General features: G+C 37.3%; 2 protein-coding genes across 2 annotated transcripts; one reads left to right on the top strand and one right to left on the bottom strand.

Annotated features, from left to right (window-relative positions):
* The first annotated feature begins 287 nt into the window (after positions 1-287).
* On the top strand, positions 288-3,727 carry LOC128181818 (uncharacterized). Its single transcript, XM_052850362.1, has 3 exons — positions 288-584; positions 1,249-1,401; positions 2,456-3,727. Exons 1-3 carry the CDS (start codon positions 338-340, stop codon positions 2,665-2,667), a joined length of 612 nt encoding a protein of 203 aa, XP_052706322.1. The 5' UTR covers positions 288-337; the 3' UTR covers positions 2,668-3,727.
* Positions 3,728-5,201: 1,474 nt separating this feature from the next.
* On the bottom strand, positions 5,202-17,603 carry LOC128181829 (uncharacterized). Its single transcript, XM_052850373.1, has 5 exons — positions 16,716-17,603; positions 9,547-9,754; positions 9,291-9,391; positions 8,660-8,884; positions 5,202-6,547 (listed from the first exon to the last, which is right to left on the bottom strand). Exons 1-5 carry the CDS (start codon positions 16,754-16,756, stop codon positions 5,782-5,784), a joined length of 1,341 nt encoding a protein of 446 aa, XP_052706333.1. The 5' UTR covers positions 16,757-17,603; the 3' UTR covers positions 5,202-5,781.
* Between the last annotated feature and the right edge of the window lie 596 nt (positions 17,604-18,199).

Here is an 18,199-nt window from a genome sequence, read left to right as displayed (position 1 = left end):
TTATTAGTTATGGGTATTTATTTTTATTTGAGAAAAATATATATATTACGTCGAGTGTTTAGGCACTAGAGTTGCCTCCCTGAAAAGCGCAGCGCAGTATGTATATAATTTACATACATTTGTTAAATGAAAACACATTTTATATAAACACGATCTTCCGGAAAAATGTAGACAGGGGCATGTGTCGATTTTTTTTCATAATTACTAACAATTTTTATTTTTTATACAATAGCACGTACACCTGTAATGTTGTTAACCCCTACGATTCAAATTTGGACTCGTCCAAAGGTGTTGACATTCCAGGTAGATGATCTAATGGAGGCGATTTGAAAACAAAATGGCGAAGTCTGTGATCGCCTTGGGTTTTTCGATAGTAGCTTTCACCTTTATGGTGGTATCTTTCGCCAGTCCTTACTGGGTGGAGTCATTCACTAAAGCAGACAGTCGCTTCGTGAAGGCGGGACTTTGGGAATTTTGTTTCAATGATTACACGTTTTGGAAGGACTACAATGGAAAACGCTACAAGGGTTGTTGGTACATCTTCTCCGATCAGTATCGTGTGATTTGGGAATGGCTCTCGCCACGTAAGATTTTATACTTATGTTATGCTAACCAATGCTTTCCAAGTGATATATCCACGAGAATTGCAAACGAAACGCTCTCGATGTTTTAAAAATGATTTGTCTTCCGGTATTTTACTCGAATTTCCTCAGATTATGGTGCTGAGGTAACTAATACATGAATTTTGTCATTTACAACATACAACCTGTTTTAGTGCTAAGTTTTATGTTGGTATACACATAGACATTCACAATGAACACGATGAAGCATTTTGTAGGATTATTTTGCTCACAGTTGCTATGTTGTAATTGATTTTCTACAGCAGTTTGATCTTTTCTGCATTCTTTCAATACGGTATTCATGTGTTGTGTAATTTTGTAGCTTCATGTTTATTTGATTCTTGTTGTTCCCTTAGACCCTTACAGCTTAATTAATGATTTATCCTGATTTATAAAATTTTTATATTTTATCACATTCTCTCTGCTTCTCCACAGCAGGGTTCATCATGTATAATGTAAATTGATTCGTGTGTTTATCTATTATTTTTTCTCCTTTTCAGCATGGTTCATCGTGTGTTTATATATTATTTCATTTTTGACCAATTCAGCATGGTTCATCAGGTGTTTATTTTATTTTCTCCTTTTCAGCATGGTTCATCGTGTGTTTATTTTATTTTCTCCTTTTCAGCGTGGTTCATCGTGTGTCAGGTGATCGCCAGCACCTGTATCCTGTTCCAGTTCATCACCACGATAATCCTCATCCTTCTTGTTCTGAACTATTTCCCGGAATATCTCCACGAGGTCATACTGATGGGTGGCAGCTTTGTGTACTTCTTTATAGGTAAGCTCACAACATGGGTAACTCTCCATAACTAAACTCTGTCCAAGATTCTGGGGTTTTTTTCACTTTTTTTTATATTTCGATATTTATATTTTGATTTTCATAAATACATATGCATGGAACACATGTTTCAGTGGTCACAGGCTAGTAACCATAAGGTCGCTAGTTCAAGGGGTGCCTGGATTACTCATTGTTGTGTGTTGTGCCCCAAGACAAGGCACTTTATTTAATTTGTCTCAGTCCAACTTGCTGAAATATGGAGTTTACCTATATTCTGGGGGAGTGAATGACTCACATCTGCTTAGCACCAAAGACAGTGGTTATCAGCAACTGCCAAAAGCCCTTATGCACCTTCATGGCTAAAAGAAAGATTAAAATTTAACTTGAATATATACATATGGGTCAGAACTACATTCATTCCCTGAAATAAAAAATAGATTCCCAGAACTCCATTTACCTCCCCCTTCTATCATATCAGGTTAAAGGACAGAGCTACAATTAATTAGTCTATGGGGATTGCAATTGACAGGAAAATGCAGGGTCATAATGTTGAAAAACTGGATGGGGTGTTTTGAGAACTTTTTTAAAGATAAAAAGATGATGATAAGATTTTTCATTTAAAATTCTCATTTGATAAATGTGAATTTTTATAGATGACTTGTCACAGAGGAAATATTGGACATTTTTCCTTACATTGACTTCAACTTTTTTTAACCTGTAGACAAGTGCATCGTTTAAGGAAAATTGATTAAAAAAGTGGTGGAAACTCTAACCTAGGACATAGTAAAGCATTAACTATTAGCAGAAGTCTGACAGGTCTAGATTTTGTAAAATTAAAATCCTATTTGGTTTTGGGGGGCATATGAATATCTGAATATGTACTGGAATTGTGTACTCACTCAATTTAAATACCAAATCATATTTTATCAGAACTTATTTACTAAGTCCATGTGAAAAAACCCTTTTTAAAGGTTATTTAATATCTGTCATTCTCTTGTTTGCTGATCTTAGTTCTTAACCAAGAGTTATGATAATCTCCCTTTGTCTCTTTCAGTGGTCCTAATCCTTATTCAGGCGATTATCTTTGGAATTAAGAAGGAGGATCGTCAGTGGGTTCCGCGCCCCGACCAGAATTATCTGTCTTGGGCCTATGGATTCTTCATCATCTCCGCATTCTTCACGCTCTTCTCCGCCATAACTCTCGTCCTGGCATCCCGAGATTTCAAGCGGAAGTTAAAACAGGATTATCCTGACCGGAGATACTGAGAGACACACAGACAAAACAGACATTGTATGTTATCTCAACTATGCAAGAAGAAAGAATTTATAAACAGTTTTGTGTGAGTGGTATACCAATCCATATTTATCATTTTTCTGAAATGTTTGGAGGATCAGTTATCCTTCATGTAAAATTATTATACAGCATGAATTCAAAAGAATTTTTTTTAGAGATTTACATAAGAAATTTATGAAAAAAAAGGCAGAAAGCAAAAATTATTAATTAAGGTGCCTGAGCTACAGCTAAAGCCTGAATGAATGAAAGCATGTATGTATGTTTTTTATGACTTCACCATTCATTGTAAATACATAAATATGACATGTATAAAACAGTGCCATTGTTTGTAAGGAACCAGTTTATCCCATTGTTTGTAAGGAACCAGTTTTATAGCCATGCGACTTTTATATTGACTCAAATCCTGTATATGATATCTGTTGATATATTTTGTATGCAATGACTTCTCTTTGTATAGACTTATAGAGTTTTATACCTCACATTCCAATCATCTAGCTATCATTGATTCCTCTTGCTGTATGATCAGCCATTGGATTATCTCATTATTTTTTAATTCATGAATTATCTGCATTCTATCATTGGTTGTTCTACATTTTAAATTGTTTTTTTTTATAGAGGAAATGTCATAATTTGAATAAACTGGATAATATCGACAGATTTTCTGTTTAAAGATCTTTGCATCCATTCTGAGTGATTTTGACAATTGTTAATGTACGAATGATGCACAGGGACCAAGCCTGTTTTAGCATTAATTTTAATGTAACATTGAAATTAAAGTTAAAAAGGACTTGGTCCCTGTGGAAAGATGGACAAATGAAGAGATCAGTAGATTAAGTTCTGTTGATGAGTCTAACAATATATATGTATTGTATGATCAATTCAGAGGAAACCTCTCTCCTTCATCCATATAATTGATTTATTTGTATAATGTTAATCAGTTGTCTGATATTTATATATACCTGTAGTATCCATATATTTTTTCATTTTTATGATACATTTCCCATGAGAGACAATAAAGCATTGATAACTATGGCGACAGCTTGCTCTCTCTATCACACTCAGGGACGAGGGTTCTCTCTATCACACTCAGGGACGAGGGCTCTCTCTATCACACTCAGGGACGAGGGCTCTCTCTATCACACTCAGGGACGAGGGCTCTCTCTATCACACTCAGGGACGAGGGCTCTCTCTATCACACTCAGGGACGAGGGCTCTCTCTATCACACTCAGGGACGAGGGCTCTCTCTATCACACTCAGGGACGAGGGCTCTCTCTATCACACTCAGGGACGAGGGCTCTCTCTATCACACTCAGGGACGAGGGCTCTCTCTATCACACTCAGGGACGAGGGTTTAGTGGAAAGTGGCCTTATGTTTCTGTTCATTCCCCTAAGTGTCTTGCACTTCAGAAGTATGAAGGGTTTGGGTGTAAGCTTTGCACTTTTAAAAATCCATGAATAAACGTTTTTAGATTTGAATTTAATGAATTTAGTCATAAAATGGCTGTTTATATGTTCTGCATCAAATTACTCAGTACCGAGACGCTTATGGTCGAGAAGTTTTTTTTGTAGGTATATAGGTATGTTTCTGTACTACATGTATAATAATATTAAAAGACGCCAACGCTTTTGCATGGGCGCAGTGTACGCCGTTCATATCAAAATACCATTGAACAAATGGCCCCGAAATTAAAATCTGGCAAGGCATATTACTAGTAATTTATATCATCATACAGTTTTATAACTCCACCCACCCCCGATTGACAGAGTAAACAGCATGATATATACTGGACAATAACCGACAGAGGTTCTACTAGGTGCATGGCAATCCAATTATATAAAATGTTATATGGATTGTAAAGGTTTAGGTCCGTTTTAACGAGAGCTTGGACTAATAAACTCTGATTTGATGAAGGCGGGGTCTACTAATAGTTAACTTCCCAGCCATTGGCTAATAGATATGCATACATCGAACGCAATAACACTCGTCCGACTTCATCCAGGGATGTATATTTCGCTGAAACAGCGTCAGTTTCACACAGCAGAGCAAGGTTTTGACAGTCTATGTAAAGGAGAAAATCGGAAAAACTGCCCATTCTTTGAGAGAAAGAACGGTTCGATGCCCGAATTTTAAGAATATTAATGACGTTCTCTTAGCGAATAAGAAGAAAGGAGGTCAATGTTTGACAGCTTGTTTTGATGAGCCAACTAGATAAAAACATCCTACCGAAAGTCCAAGCTCTTGTTAAAACGGTTCTAAAAAGATGTCATACAGCGTTTAACGTTTGTGACGTCATAATAAAACTCGTCATTTTAACTTTTCAGTACCCTGTGTGTGTTGCAGTGTTACTGCAGTAGCTTTTCACACACTCTATATGCAAAATATGATGAATATGTAAATATCACGAAGTGAAAAAAAGCCCAGTACAATGATAAATCAACGGGTATACATATAGCTTTAAATTAAGTAAACTTAGGTGCCCACTCCACTCTATGCAACGACCACAAGAAAACTGAATATTTAATACACACGTATTTTATACAATCATATTGAAAGAATGCCGGTGGTGGCGAAATGTCAAAAGAGTAATTTTTAACAGAAATATCATGGCTAGCTAAGTTGATAAGGCGCTGTATGACAGAGCTTTTCTCTATCTGCTTCTTGGAATGGTGGATAGCCAAGGCAGCACTTTCCACAATCGTTGTTGAAGACTAGATCGGTGCTTGTACACAAAATGAAGAAACATAAAGAGTCAACTAACGGCACAACCGAGGAGCTTCCGCTCGGAAATCCACAGAACACATCGTCATCGAAAGGAGAAAATTCACAGCCTATTCGTAGAACTCTATTGACCCTGCACAAAACCAGATGATCCATTGTGTTTTCCAATCTTGTAGATTTGCGAAATTCAAAACCGGAATCACTAAATCCGAAAACAAGCATTACATACAATTCCATGACGTCACGAATTTGAATCACAGACCACAAAACACATCAAGACGTTCATGGTCATCAATACCCTTCCCGTCAAATCTTTTCCGTAGCTGTGAGTTTTCCCGCGAAATATTTTTTCCTTCTTTTTACAATTTACGATCGGGCACTCAGGGGATAGGGTGTGGGGACATAGCGCGGTTCTTTGAGGGGTGCATCGAAATGAACCCTACACAGTCTCTCCACGATATCCTCAACCTCGTCAGACGTACATTTTTGAGGCGGGACCATGCTCTGTCGCGGCACTCGGCGGACGATGGTGGGGATTCCCCGGGATTCAGCTGGACCTTTCAACGGATCATAGTCCGACAACCTGTCCACGATAGACTGTACCTCGTCCTCGCTGTACTTCTTCTTGTAGACGATGGGCGCGGGGAGTTTGACGAACTGTCCCCGAGACTCCGGAACCTTGGACGGATCGTACGTCGACAGCCTATCGACAATGCTTCGAACGTCATCGGCGGTATAGCGTGACCCAGGGGTCATGGGTGTGTTCGGTTTGGGGCGCCCGACGGGAGGAAGATACAGGCTTCTGGACAGGTCCTCGTAATTGGAAGACCCCAACCCCGTCTCGTCACTCAAGACGGTGAATCTGGACGACCCCTGGGAGGCGATCTGGCGGTACTTGTCGTGGGAGATCCGGAGCGACTTTTGGCGCTGTCGGTGGAGAATCCGTCTGGCCAGGTCCACGCTCTGGGTCTCCATGTTCTGGACCTCTTTGGGGAGGAAGGACTTTTTGACGTTTTTGTGGAGGTTGTAGTACATTCCGGTCTCCCGCTTCTTGGGCGTCACGGGCTTGAAGTGTAGATTCATTCTGGTGGACGACCACCCGATAGGGGCGGAAGGAGCGGTCATGGTGACTCTGACAAGTCCAGTATCTCTTATAAACTACACTATACCAGCCTCTATCACGGAGTATCACCCACTGGACTGCTGGAGAAGTGTGGCTGTTTGTATTTCACAGACAATGACACCGTCAGAAACTCAGTGTTGGTGATCTCGATTTCCTCAATAAGAAACAGTTATTCCACCAAAAGATTAGACTGAAAACACAACGAAAACGACACCGAGATACACTGGTGATTATGTTCCCCCGAGTAATCCAAAACATTGGGACACAATCTGCTTAAAAATCTTGATCAATTTTAATACATGTACACAAAAGCAGTCCTCTGTGTAATGGATTCGGGATTAATCCGTCGGTTTAAACTCCCAATCACACACGGTTTTTCTGAATAAGCATGCAGAATATTCACTAAATAACAATTAAATGATTTAGTCATTAACATTCTCTTCCAATATACATTGTTGATCTACACTGTTTTTATAGCGCTGCAATGGAACGGGCTATCGGAAACTTAATTTTCAATTTATATTCAAAGCCACCCATGATTTCCAATGACCATTTAAATCAACATGGGCGGATAATAGTACATTTAATGTAACATGGTCACAGTTTTAAATAATAGTTCGACCTGTGCCTTTGGAATCAATGTACACTTCAAAATGCTTTAATGAAAAATGCCAGGTTAATTAAATGTTACATGTATATATTCGTGTCATCAGGTATTACTAGTAATTAAAAAAATAATAAACAGATTAAGTCTTGTCTTATTGCATGGAATCTGCATATTTTTAATGGAAGGTATACTAGTATGTTTGCTTTTAAAAGCATCACAAGCGTTGCCAAAAGAAATAAACCCCAAACACATGTGTTTAATTAGTATTAATAGTAAAGTAATCAGATAGGAAACAAAGCACAACCATTTTACCCCTCCTCCTAAATCAATCATAGTCCACGTAAACTGTCATAATATTATCTACACCATACATAGATCTAAGCATACAATTTTTTTTGTGAAAATAATTGAATATTTAAATGTATGCATTTTAGCTCTCTCTCTCTCTAGCTCTAGCTCTCTCTCTCTCTCTCTCTCTCTCTCTCTCTCTCTCTCTCTCTCTCTCTCTCTCTCTCTGTATGAAATTAAAAGTGACAACAAGCAACACTTTATTTATTAGTACTTTATTATTTTTAAAAAAGAGATGACATTTAAATAGGCAGTTGCTCAAGATTAATTTAATTTAACAAAACGGTTGATAAACACTTTCTACCAATGCTTTTATTATAACTTTTTGCCTGTTGGTATAATAGTACTAGCACTTAGGTATAAAGTAAAGGGTCAAACAGCATCTGTTTGATATTTGGTGCCCTAGATATTGCTGAGAGCCTTGTTTCAGCATCAGCAATATCAGAATGACCAAACTAGTCATTCTTTTAATGTTAGAGTGACCCTCCCCGAAATGACTATCTGCTGATTTCAATCATTTCAATTGCAAGCGTTTCAAAAGGCAGAAAAAATTATTTCTTAAACTGACATCAAAGACTGGACTCCATTTTTCCACGCATTGGAAGAACAGATGTTTTCCGTAAGTAGTAATCTAATTAAAAAACTTTTTTAAGTGGTATTTCAGTGGAACATGTATTTTGGGAGACAAAGAAATGCTTATAATAACTGGACGATATCAATTACATAAATCATTTATAGGTTCTATAGTCAAAACAGTAGTAATAATCGGCGCAAACTAGAAAGGCAACTATAACGTGAGTACTAAAGTGTGTCCCCATGAAAACTTCAAAATATTTATTCAAAGTTAACTATTTTATTTCACATGCCGTGTTCTGAATGAAGTATTTATATATCTAGGCAAGTTTATGGAACGCTAAATTCTTAACATGCTTGTAAGAGAAAGCATCACGGTCACGAAAACGCTTGCTATAACATTAACCGACGATGAATTCATAGAACTCCTTTGAGCTGAATATTTGTAAGACGCTTCCTGCTCTTTTTTCCTTGCTTCCATGTCAATAAACAAATTGACTACACAACTTCCTCTTTTTATCGTTCTAATATCAAAAGGCGCGCCGGGTAAGTCTTCCATCACTTCCTCTTTATAAACGGAAGTGACGTTAAACCGTTTGTTGTTTTCACTGTTATAGTCACATTCTATATTGTTAAGGTCAAGTTCACTACTGGGGAACTGCATGGAGCCGAACGTGACCGGACAAGTCAGATTCCCGGGAGTGTCGGGCTCCGAGCTACAGGGGGTGAGGAGCTTGATCCGCTGGAACCAGTCAACCCTTCCGGTGGACTCAATCGTCAGGAACCGCGGGTTAATGAGAGTTTCCGGCTGAGATTCCCTGAATGAAAAGATACAATATCCATGCATCAATGTTTTTAAACAATGGTAAAGATACACTAGTCTAATCAATTGGAATTTTGTATTTAAAAATCAGTAACATATGGAAAGAAATCCCAGAGCATTGGGTAACACTGTGGAGTGGTATCCTGTCAGTCATACCCCGGCTCTGTTTGCACCGACCAGGATTTTTTATTTACCAAACCAGGTATATATCATCCCTATCCTGTCCGTACATTATTGAACAATATTATGTTTTTATCATAAATCTAGTACTATATTTGCCACCGAGATTCTAATTCTAATGAATCAGCTTTACCGGGTTCGGAACAACATTTTAAATAGACGTTTAATGGATTATGATACTGTATCGTTAAGACGCTTTGTGACAGAATATGTTGACTTACATGTTGAGGAAGTAGACGTCCGGTGTCCAAACCTCGCTACTGTTTACTGTGACGTATTTGATGAGGTCAGAGTACCAGTATAGCCGACCGTCCACCCATTGCTGAAAACATCAACAAAAATATAAATTTATCACTATCCCTTGCAGATGTTAACTCTTATGTCAGTGATCACATTTACACTTTTTATTTACTACTATATTTTATCAAAAAGAAGGAGAGAAATGGTTGGTCTCCCTTTGGTTGGTTCTACACTAACCTTCCGAATGTCCACAATTGATGTCATTCGGGAATCCTCGATGTTCACGTCCAGAATCTTCACCACGTCCAACCGGACGTTGATGAGGAGCGGATTGGCCGACTCGTTGTAGGGCCGAAAGTGCATGTTGTACTTCAGGAAGGCTGTTGTGAACACATTGGCGGATTCAGCGATGTAGCTTTTCTGTTGTCCTGCCGTGCCTGAGAACCTATAGTTTAATAATATATTTAATTCCTATTGGTTGGTTTGAATTTTCGAACACGATAATGCGAATTACATTTGATCTTTTTATGAAAAAATGACAATAACAAAGTGTCAACCATCTCAAAAATCCATAAAACAAAAAACAAATTCAAAGCAGAGCAACACGGACCTCTTGAAAGATAAAGGTAGGATCAGGTGCCTAGGAGGAGTGAGCATGCGACCCAGTGGAAGATTGTATTTGCTGACAAGGTCGTTGTATCGATCATAGAAATTACAAAAAGATGACTTAAAACGAAACTGTTTATAGTCCTGTTTTATCAACTTGTTTGTCAGTGGATTGCCTCGCCATAGAAACTGTTCATACGAAGAGCATGCCCTTGTCTATCAAATTAACTGAGTGACAAAACCACCATATGCAGGTGATGATGTTGTTGTTTCACTTGTCGTCTATGGTGCGGATACTGGTTATTGTTGTTATGATAGTTGTTGTTGTTGTTGTTTTGGTTGTTGTTGCTATTTTTGTTGTTGTTGTTGCAAATACTCGCACTGCGCATCCTATATACGTCATGTAAAATAAGACCTGAGCATGTTGGGAAGTGATGTTTTATTAATCTATACAGCTCGGGCCTACGCTTTTACCTAAAGACAATACAGGATCGTCTGTTTGCTAGACATTTACAAGTGCATGTTCATTGATACTCATATTAACAGAAAATCCCAGGGATTGTTCAATTTAGAACATTTTCCCCATCTGAATCAATGAAACTTTAACATTTTTTCTTTCAAAACTTATTTTATTTTTTTTTCATTCTATAAACGTCTTCAATAAGTACTCACACTAATTAAACACAGATACACTAAAGTAGATTTTCTGTTTGTTAAAAAACATGCCATATAAAGTGTTACTTTTGCTGTAATAGTAAAATGCAATATTTGAGGCCGTTTAAAATTAGTCCTTAAAACAGTTGTGATCAAATGCAGGTTTCAAGCGAAAATTACCCTTAATATTGTACGAATTAAAAATAAGCTTTTAACTTTTGATTAAAAATGTATTTTTTGCATTGATAACGATTTTAAACTAATTTCCCGACAAGTTTTAATCAAAATTGGCAATAATTTTTATTTACGAATCAAGATCACACCCCAAGAAAAATGAACCACAAATTTGTCTTACGTGTATTTAATGTATGGTAAGATTGTTTGGATCCTCCGAATTGACTGCAGACATGATACAATACATAGACAGTAAATACACGGCAGTTCACAGAACCAGAGACATTAGCTTATGTTTAAATCAAAATAGACCCGATTTACATTGGATCATTACCCAATAAACAACAGCGGTGGTAAGGAAGTCATGAATGCATCATTGTTTATCCATATTGCTAATACAGGCCTGGGAATAGGGCAATGTTGTGTCTTTTAATAGATATGCCGTAAAATGCTGCATTTACAACAGACAAAGTTTGGTTTAGTTTGGGTAAAAACTCCGATATCGAAGCCGAACTGTGCAAGATACATTTAGACCGTACACATTGATTCATTGCTCTGTCTTTTTTGTGATATACTTATCAAAGGCCTTTTGTTTGTAAGTAATGTGAGAAATGATTACTCTTTCATTAAAAGACAGTAAAACGTGTATCCTAGTTAGAACTATTTCACTTTTGTTTATTCCTAAAACATTTGCCTCATTCAGTAATTACCGAGAATTATTTCAATGAACCGAAATATTTCTATTACTTACACAGTTCAAGTTTCACTCTTGGGTGTACTTGGTATTAAATTGAAGTGAAGCAACTTTCCCTCGTCATCTTCTTAGAATTTCAAACAACAAGTAGACATACTAATTACAGTTATTGCCTCTAATTACTGCTAGAATCCCCAACCTCCAATCTTACAAAAATGGATACATCGGATTCAGAACGTTTTTGTTAACTTTCAACATAAATTACCACAAATTATAACAAAAATACTAAATTTGTTATTCTAAAAGTACAATATAAATGTTGTGAATCTTGACTAAAGCATTTTCCGCATACATAATTAATTTTTTAAATATAAAACGTAAGTTTAGACTCTAAATAATGCCATGTCGGTTTTCCCGTAAAACCTGTTTTTTCCTGAGTTTTTGATTGAAACATGACATTTTGAAAAACAATGCGCATGAGAATGAGATGAATAAGTGTATATGTACACGTGTCTAGTATTTATCCTAAATTTTAACAAAAATTGATTTACATGTTCTTTTAGTTTACAGAAGCGCGTTTGCTTTAGTTTACAAAAGCGCGTTTGCCTTTAAATATGTAATTAAGAAAAGTAATATTTTTACATGTTGATCTTGGTTTAGCGTTCTTTTTATAATAAAAAGTAAATAACGAATTGTTATCTTGCAGCGATTTTATTTTAGTTCGACAACTCAAATTGCTTTCAATAGCAGAAGTTTAAAGAATATTCATTTATTATTAGGATAAAAATTCCAGTAATCTTTCAGTCCGATAAGAATCCGTGAAAATTATAATTCAATAAAAACTCGTAGAGAAAATTTTGGTTAAAGTTGATCGATACGAGCAATGAAGTAGTTGATATCCCGGGAGATTATTCCGCAGGCGTCCGGTTTAGGCTGTTAGGTGTTTACTTAGACATTGACTGATTATGTTCCAAGATAATGCTTCGCTTCTTACATCATGTACCAAATCGTTAAGATCAGAAGGAGTTCAAACGTTTTACCGGCAAAGACCTCACGATATTTTGATTTACATGTAATAAGCAATTGTTTTATCTATCAAAACATGCCCTGCAAGTTTAGTTAATGTTACGGCCCTCCGCCAAAAAACCCATTTCTTTCCGAGAATAAAAAACGCGATTGGAGAGATAGTGTGGAGAGCTAATGACAAAACAAATAAAACCACATAATGAAAATAATTGCCTGGTCGTGCTCTTCTGGCGGCTGCATTCACAGGTAAACCACTTACTGCTTGATATAGGTTTTGAAATAGGGATGAGGCTAACGTAAAGGGAAGGCGCTACAATGAACAGAACGACCGATTCAATCCCCGTATCTATGTCATTTGTAGTACGTGTTTAAGGAGAGTGAGCCACACTGCTTCTCTAATTTGTTTAAGTGATCTGACAGCATTAACATAATCAAGAGTCTTCAATTCATCCTGAGATACATTCATTTCGAGTTTGTACTCTTTAGTAAAACTATCTCATAACGTAGTTTAACATGAATCTCAAGAGCATTCCCGTCTGTCCTTTCTTGTGTTTAGACAGAAATGTTGAGCCCTTCATTCTAAGCATATGTACGTAAACTTCAAATCAATATCAAATCCCTTTGCTTAACATATATATTCTTTACTTCATGTTTAACTGAAGCATGACACATTCTTTCATTTATCCCCTTAATTAACCATATACATCTTTACATTAACACAGTATGTAAATAAATACCCCTGTGAAATTCAATTTTTTCGTCAAATCATATTGTAAATGATCTTTCGCTTGATCAGAAAAAAATAAACTAGTATATTAAGTATTGTAATGATTTATTTTTTATCAATAAAGAAATGTTCTGAATCTTCTGTCGAGTGTTTTTTATGCATAAAATAGCAAACATCCTTACACTGATTACGATCAGCTCCAAACTGAGAAATGACAGAGATGCCACACGCCAACCACCAGCAGCTTTGTGTGAATTGGGGTCAGCTGAGGCAACAGTGAGGAGACGGGGTACGATAAACAGAGTAAACAGAGCGGGCAATGATAGCCACATCTGGTGTCTCCGTCTCGGGAAGTTGTTTGGGTTACACGGCCACTAGCCATCACAAAAAAATCCGAGACACAAACACTTCAACCGAGAGAGGTCCCGACTTGTTTAATGGTGCGACTCTAAAGGTATCAAATTCGGATAAAGTAGCGGGTTGACACCAAGCACTTCCACACTAACAAGTTTCAAGTGGTACATGTAAACGTTTCAAGGATTTTTCAGGGTTCGCCCAAGTTGTAAATAGTGAGAACAAGGCGGTGTTCAAGAATTTAAGAGAACCCGCATACATGATGTTACATACATGTTAAAATAACAGGATATTAACTTGAATTCTGATAATATAACTCTGCTAGCGTACATATCAGCTTTTTTACTTTATTGAAGGTGTTAGTGGCTGCCTTTGAACTTTGGTGTTAAAACTCAAATCTCTCGCTTTAAAACTTGTTTCAGATAAACTCGAGCTTTTTATTGCCTGTTGTTATCAGAGGCCGGCTCATGAGACCACGACATAGGGCTCGCTATATAGCACATGGGCGCTATAACCGCCGACCTCAGTGAGATGGTGCTTTATCTCACTATCTCCGTATAATTGGCTGTTTCGGTGAGATGATGACACTTTATCTCACAATGTGAGACCCCCGTTACTGAGTGCTGAGATGTTAACGGTACGCTCAATGTTGCTGGCAGCATGGTCTTCCACGCAGTCGGACCCATCAACTCTAATAAAAATTCCAATCGTCGTAAAATAGTCATAATTGTGTTACATTTAGATAAAGGGATAATGTTTTGAAGATAAGTCGATTATTGACTCACCTCGTCCTGAGAGCTTATTACAAATTATTTGTATGTTTTTATAAATGTCTAGCAGAAGATCACCATTTGTTTGTTACTGACTAGGTTTTCTATGGTTAAGGGATTTTTTTTGGGGGGGGGGGGGGGTAGCGTTATCGCTGTCGATTGATTTGAGGAAGAGAGAAAATTGTTTGGTTTTAAATGAAATAATGACAGAAATATTGAAAAAAAATATTTATAATTGGCTCTCTCTCTCTCTCTCTCTCTCTCTCTCTCTCTCTCTCTCTCTCTCTCTCTCTCTCTCTGAGAGACATTTGTTTGTTGAAAAAGTTAGTTTGTATAGCACTCCAGAACAAATGTTTTGGAAGGAAATATTAGGAGATCTAATGGAATTGACTTTTATTAGGGTCACGATCTGTACAAGGAGATCATTGTCCAAAATCTACACAAACAATCCCCACTCAATTATATAAAAGCACAGTGATTTAGGAAATAGACCAGATCGGTAATTAACAATATCACGAAGTCCAATATTGTCCAAGCTTCCATGGGCTAGAGTTTTTGCAGGAATTGTCACGTGAAACGTGATGTTTGATCCGATGTCCGGGTTAGATTTGATCATTTTTACTATCTTGCTTTAACGTTGATCCTACAAACTCAGAACTACTATCACTAAATGAGATTTAGGCATTCTAGGATCTAAGTTTGGGTAGTATATCGTTACTTTATTGCAATTTTAAATATTGATATGAAAAATGAAATAAAGTCTCCCATTCAAACTAAAAGTTTAGAAAAAGCTATTGGAAATTTTATTTAACAAAAATATTCCAGTTAACGTTTTGTTTCTGACAACGCCTTACATGTAACTGCAGAATCAACAGGGACCCGTATGTTGAGTTGTACTGGTACAGGGAGCATCGTCCACGGGGGGGGGGGGGGGGGGGGGGGGGGGCGTGTGTGGATTGAGGACGTAACACAACACGTGTCAACCTACGTATTATACATGATATCCACATGCCGGCTTATATACCGAAATTAAGTCATGTCAAGATCCTAGCATTCCCGACAGCCACAGATATGAGTCTCGTTCTAATGTTTGAAATAATTTGCTGCAACCTACATGTAGCTTAATTAAAAAATACACAATGTCCTACACAGTTCTAAAGCATACGGGTCAAAGATATGAAAGGTCAAGATATCTCAAGTACCTTAACAGATGTTTACACACACATTGTTAACACAATAATTATCACAATGTTAATATTATTAACATTTAAAATGTTAACACTATGTTAATGACTAACACTAGATCAATGACTATTTAGAAAATATTAATGATTAACACAACGAAATGATGTTAAAGATTAACACTTTGTTAAGACAATAAAATTTCTCTGACGCCCCATTTAATCTGTAGTGAAGGTAATGGCGTAACCTGGCCTCCCCCGCATCGGGTGATGATTTTGGCACGAGCCGCCAGATCTCAGTGTTAACAACGAGTGCCAATCTTTTCTGCACGCGAGACAGGGGGTCTGCGGTTCGCCGGTCCCTAACATCCCCCACCCATACCGCCGGATCGTCGTAGATTCCATGTCTGATAGCTATTTACAGTTTTATTGCATGTCTTGATTGTCCCAGCTCGTTCTATTCCAACCTGTGATATTTGTGAGCAAAACTGTAGATATCATCAAATAGAAATAGGCAGAGTTCTTACGTAGTGCTTCACACCGAGCGATGCGAATTTAAGAACGCAATACCAAGAAGTATAGTACTTACTAAATTATGTGCTACATATTACTTAGTATCAAATAGTGTAGAACAATAAATAAAATATATACTCGAAAGCATTGCTCGGTACTTGTCAGAAACTCATCGTTACACTAGAATGGTGCTTGATGAGCGATTAGTGTTATATTTCTAACTCCTCCGATCCTGCAGAGTTTAATGAGAGACAGAATGCAGCAATTAATGAGAGACAGAATGCAGCAATTAATAGAAAGAGTAAGACATTAGCGCAGGGTCGTACTAAAATATCCGTAGACCCATTAGTATATATGCATTCTCAACTTCAAACAACCTCCCCTCAGCAACCGTAGCTTCTAGACATGGAAACATGTTGCGTTTTTCTGTTTCGCCGGTGAAATAAGCCTACTGCAGGTGTTTTTGCACTTGTACATGCATGTAAAAATTATCAGAAAGGCATGATCCTATTCCCAAAATATACATGTACTAAACCCCTTCATAACGCATTTGTACAAGTTTTAAAACATCTTTATGACTTTTGAAATAAAGGAGTAATATTAGATCGCTTCAAGACGGGGCAGTTCTTGGAATGATTGCTGAAATTAAGATATCCGATCAAAACTCTACGAAGAAATAAAATAAATTAAAACCTTGTGAATCTTACCTCGAGATCAATCCCAGGAAAAGAACTAAGTACAATTCCATCTTGCTGTTTTTCCGTTCCTTTGCGCACGATGTAATGCTGACTCCTCGGACTCCAGAACCACTACATAATGACGGACCCCCGCGTGAATCGACTGTTATATTTTGACAGTTTTTTTTCCGCCGGACAGACTTATACAGAGAGCTTTGCCTACTCAGCTACAACAGGGAAATAGAACAACAATCAGCGAGCGATTGTGCGGGTAACTGCTCGCTCTCGCTGCCCTGTTCCTCCCTCCCAAACGTCAGCGGCTCCCTAAAATGCTAGGAAAATAATCCGGCGTGCACCGATTAATCCGATTATTAAAACCCGCTAATCCCAGACAGTTCCACTTTTATCTGTCTTGAACAGACAGACGGAAAGTTTGGGAATAAAATAAACGTTTTTAACAATTTTTTCTCAAACAGCATCAACAGGTGTTTCGAGTAAACAGAAAATTCTTTTTTCTTGAAATATATTATTTTATCTTTAAGACAAACACCCTTTCATATAAAGTACTAGTTAGTATGCGAGTGAAGTTCCCCCTCTGATTCCGCTACTAGTGTGTTAATTCTAAGTCTCCGTTGATGGTCCTGACACCTTCTTTGTCTTGTCCGTGTTTCCCTCTCCTGATGGACGAGAGGATATCGGGAACCAATAACACTGATCATTTCTTGGAAGTCGCCGACAATAATTAGACAATTACCGCCTTCTCCAAAGTTCCAAAGTTCATTTCTGGAATCACACGTTCTTTGTAAATGACAGTCAGGGGACAAACACAGGTCGTGTACGCATATCAAAGTTTCTAAAGGAAATTGAAGCTTCGGATTATGACATTAATCCTATATATGAAAGTCTATAAAGTCTATCAAGTTCGCTAAATATTTAAACAGGTCCAGAAAGTAAACCGTACGTGATGTTCTTTCCCGGAATGACGAGATTCAACTTTAAAATTGTTCAGAAGCAGTTTCGGAGGAATTTTTTTTTATCATGCAGATATTTGAGACGATTAGAGAGTGACCAATAGGCACACCAAGGGGATTTGTTTACAGATGTTGGACTTACGTTCTATAGATTTGTAACCAACTACAGACAACTTCAGTTTTGCTTTAGCCTTTCCTTTGTTCTTCATATTACCATTATATTATTAGCCAAGGAACGTTTTTATTTGAAACAAGCTTACAAATCTAAAACATTTTTATCATGTTTAGATATTTGAATAAACATTGATCAGTAAATAACATAAACTATATTGAATGTTATCTCCTTAAAACTTGCAGGTATAGGGAATCTGAAGGACACTGGCAAGATAAATTCGGTTCTCGTTTTTTTTCTACCTTCACACACACTCTCTCTCTCTCTCTCTCTCTCTCTCTCTCTCTCTCTCTCTCTCTCTCTCTCTCTCTCTCTCTCTCTCAGACTACTGATCTAATTTTTGCTAACATCTTATGTGATATTTATTTACT

The sequence above is a fragment of the Crassostrea angulata genome, chromosome 1 (genome assembly GCF_025612915.1).
Source record: "Crassostrea angulata isolate pt1a10 chromosome 1, ASM2561291v2, whole genome shotgun sequence".
In the NCBI taxonomy this organism is placed as follows: Eukaryota; Metazoa; Mollusca; class Bivalvia; order Ostreida; family Ostreidae; genus Magallana; species Magallana angulata.
Note: the sequence above shows the minus strand (reverse complement) of the source record. Positions and strands in the feature narration are given on the sequence as shown.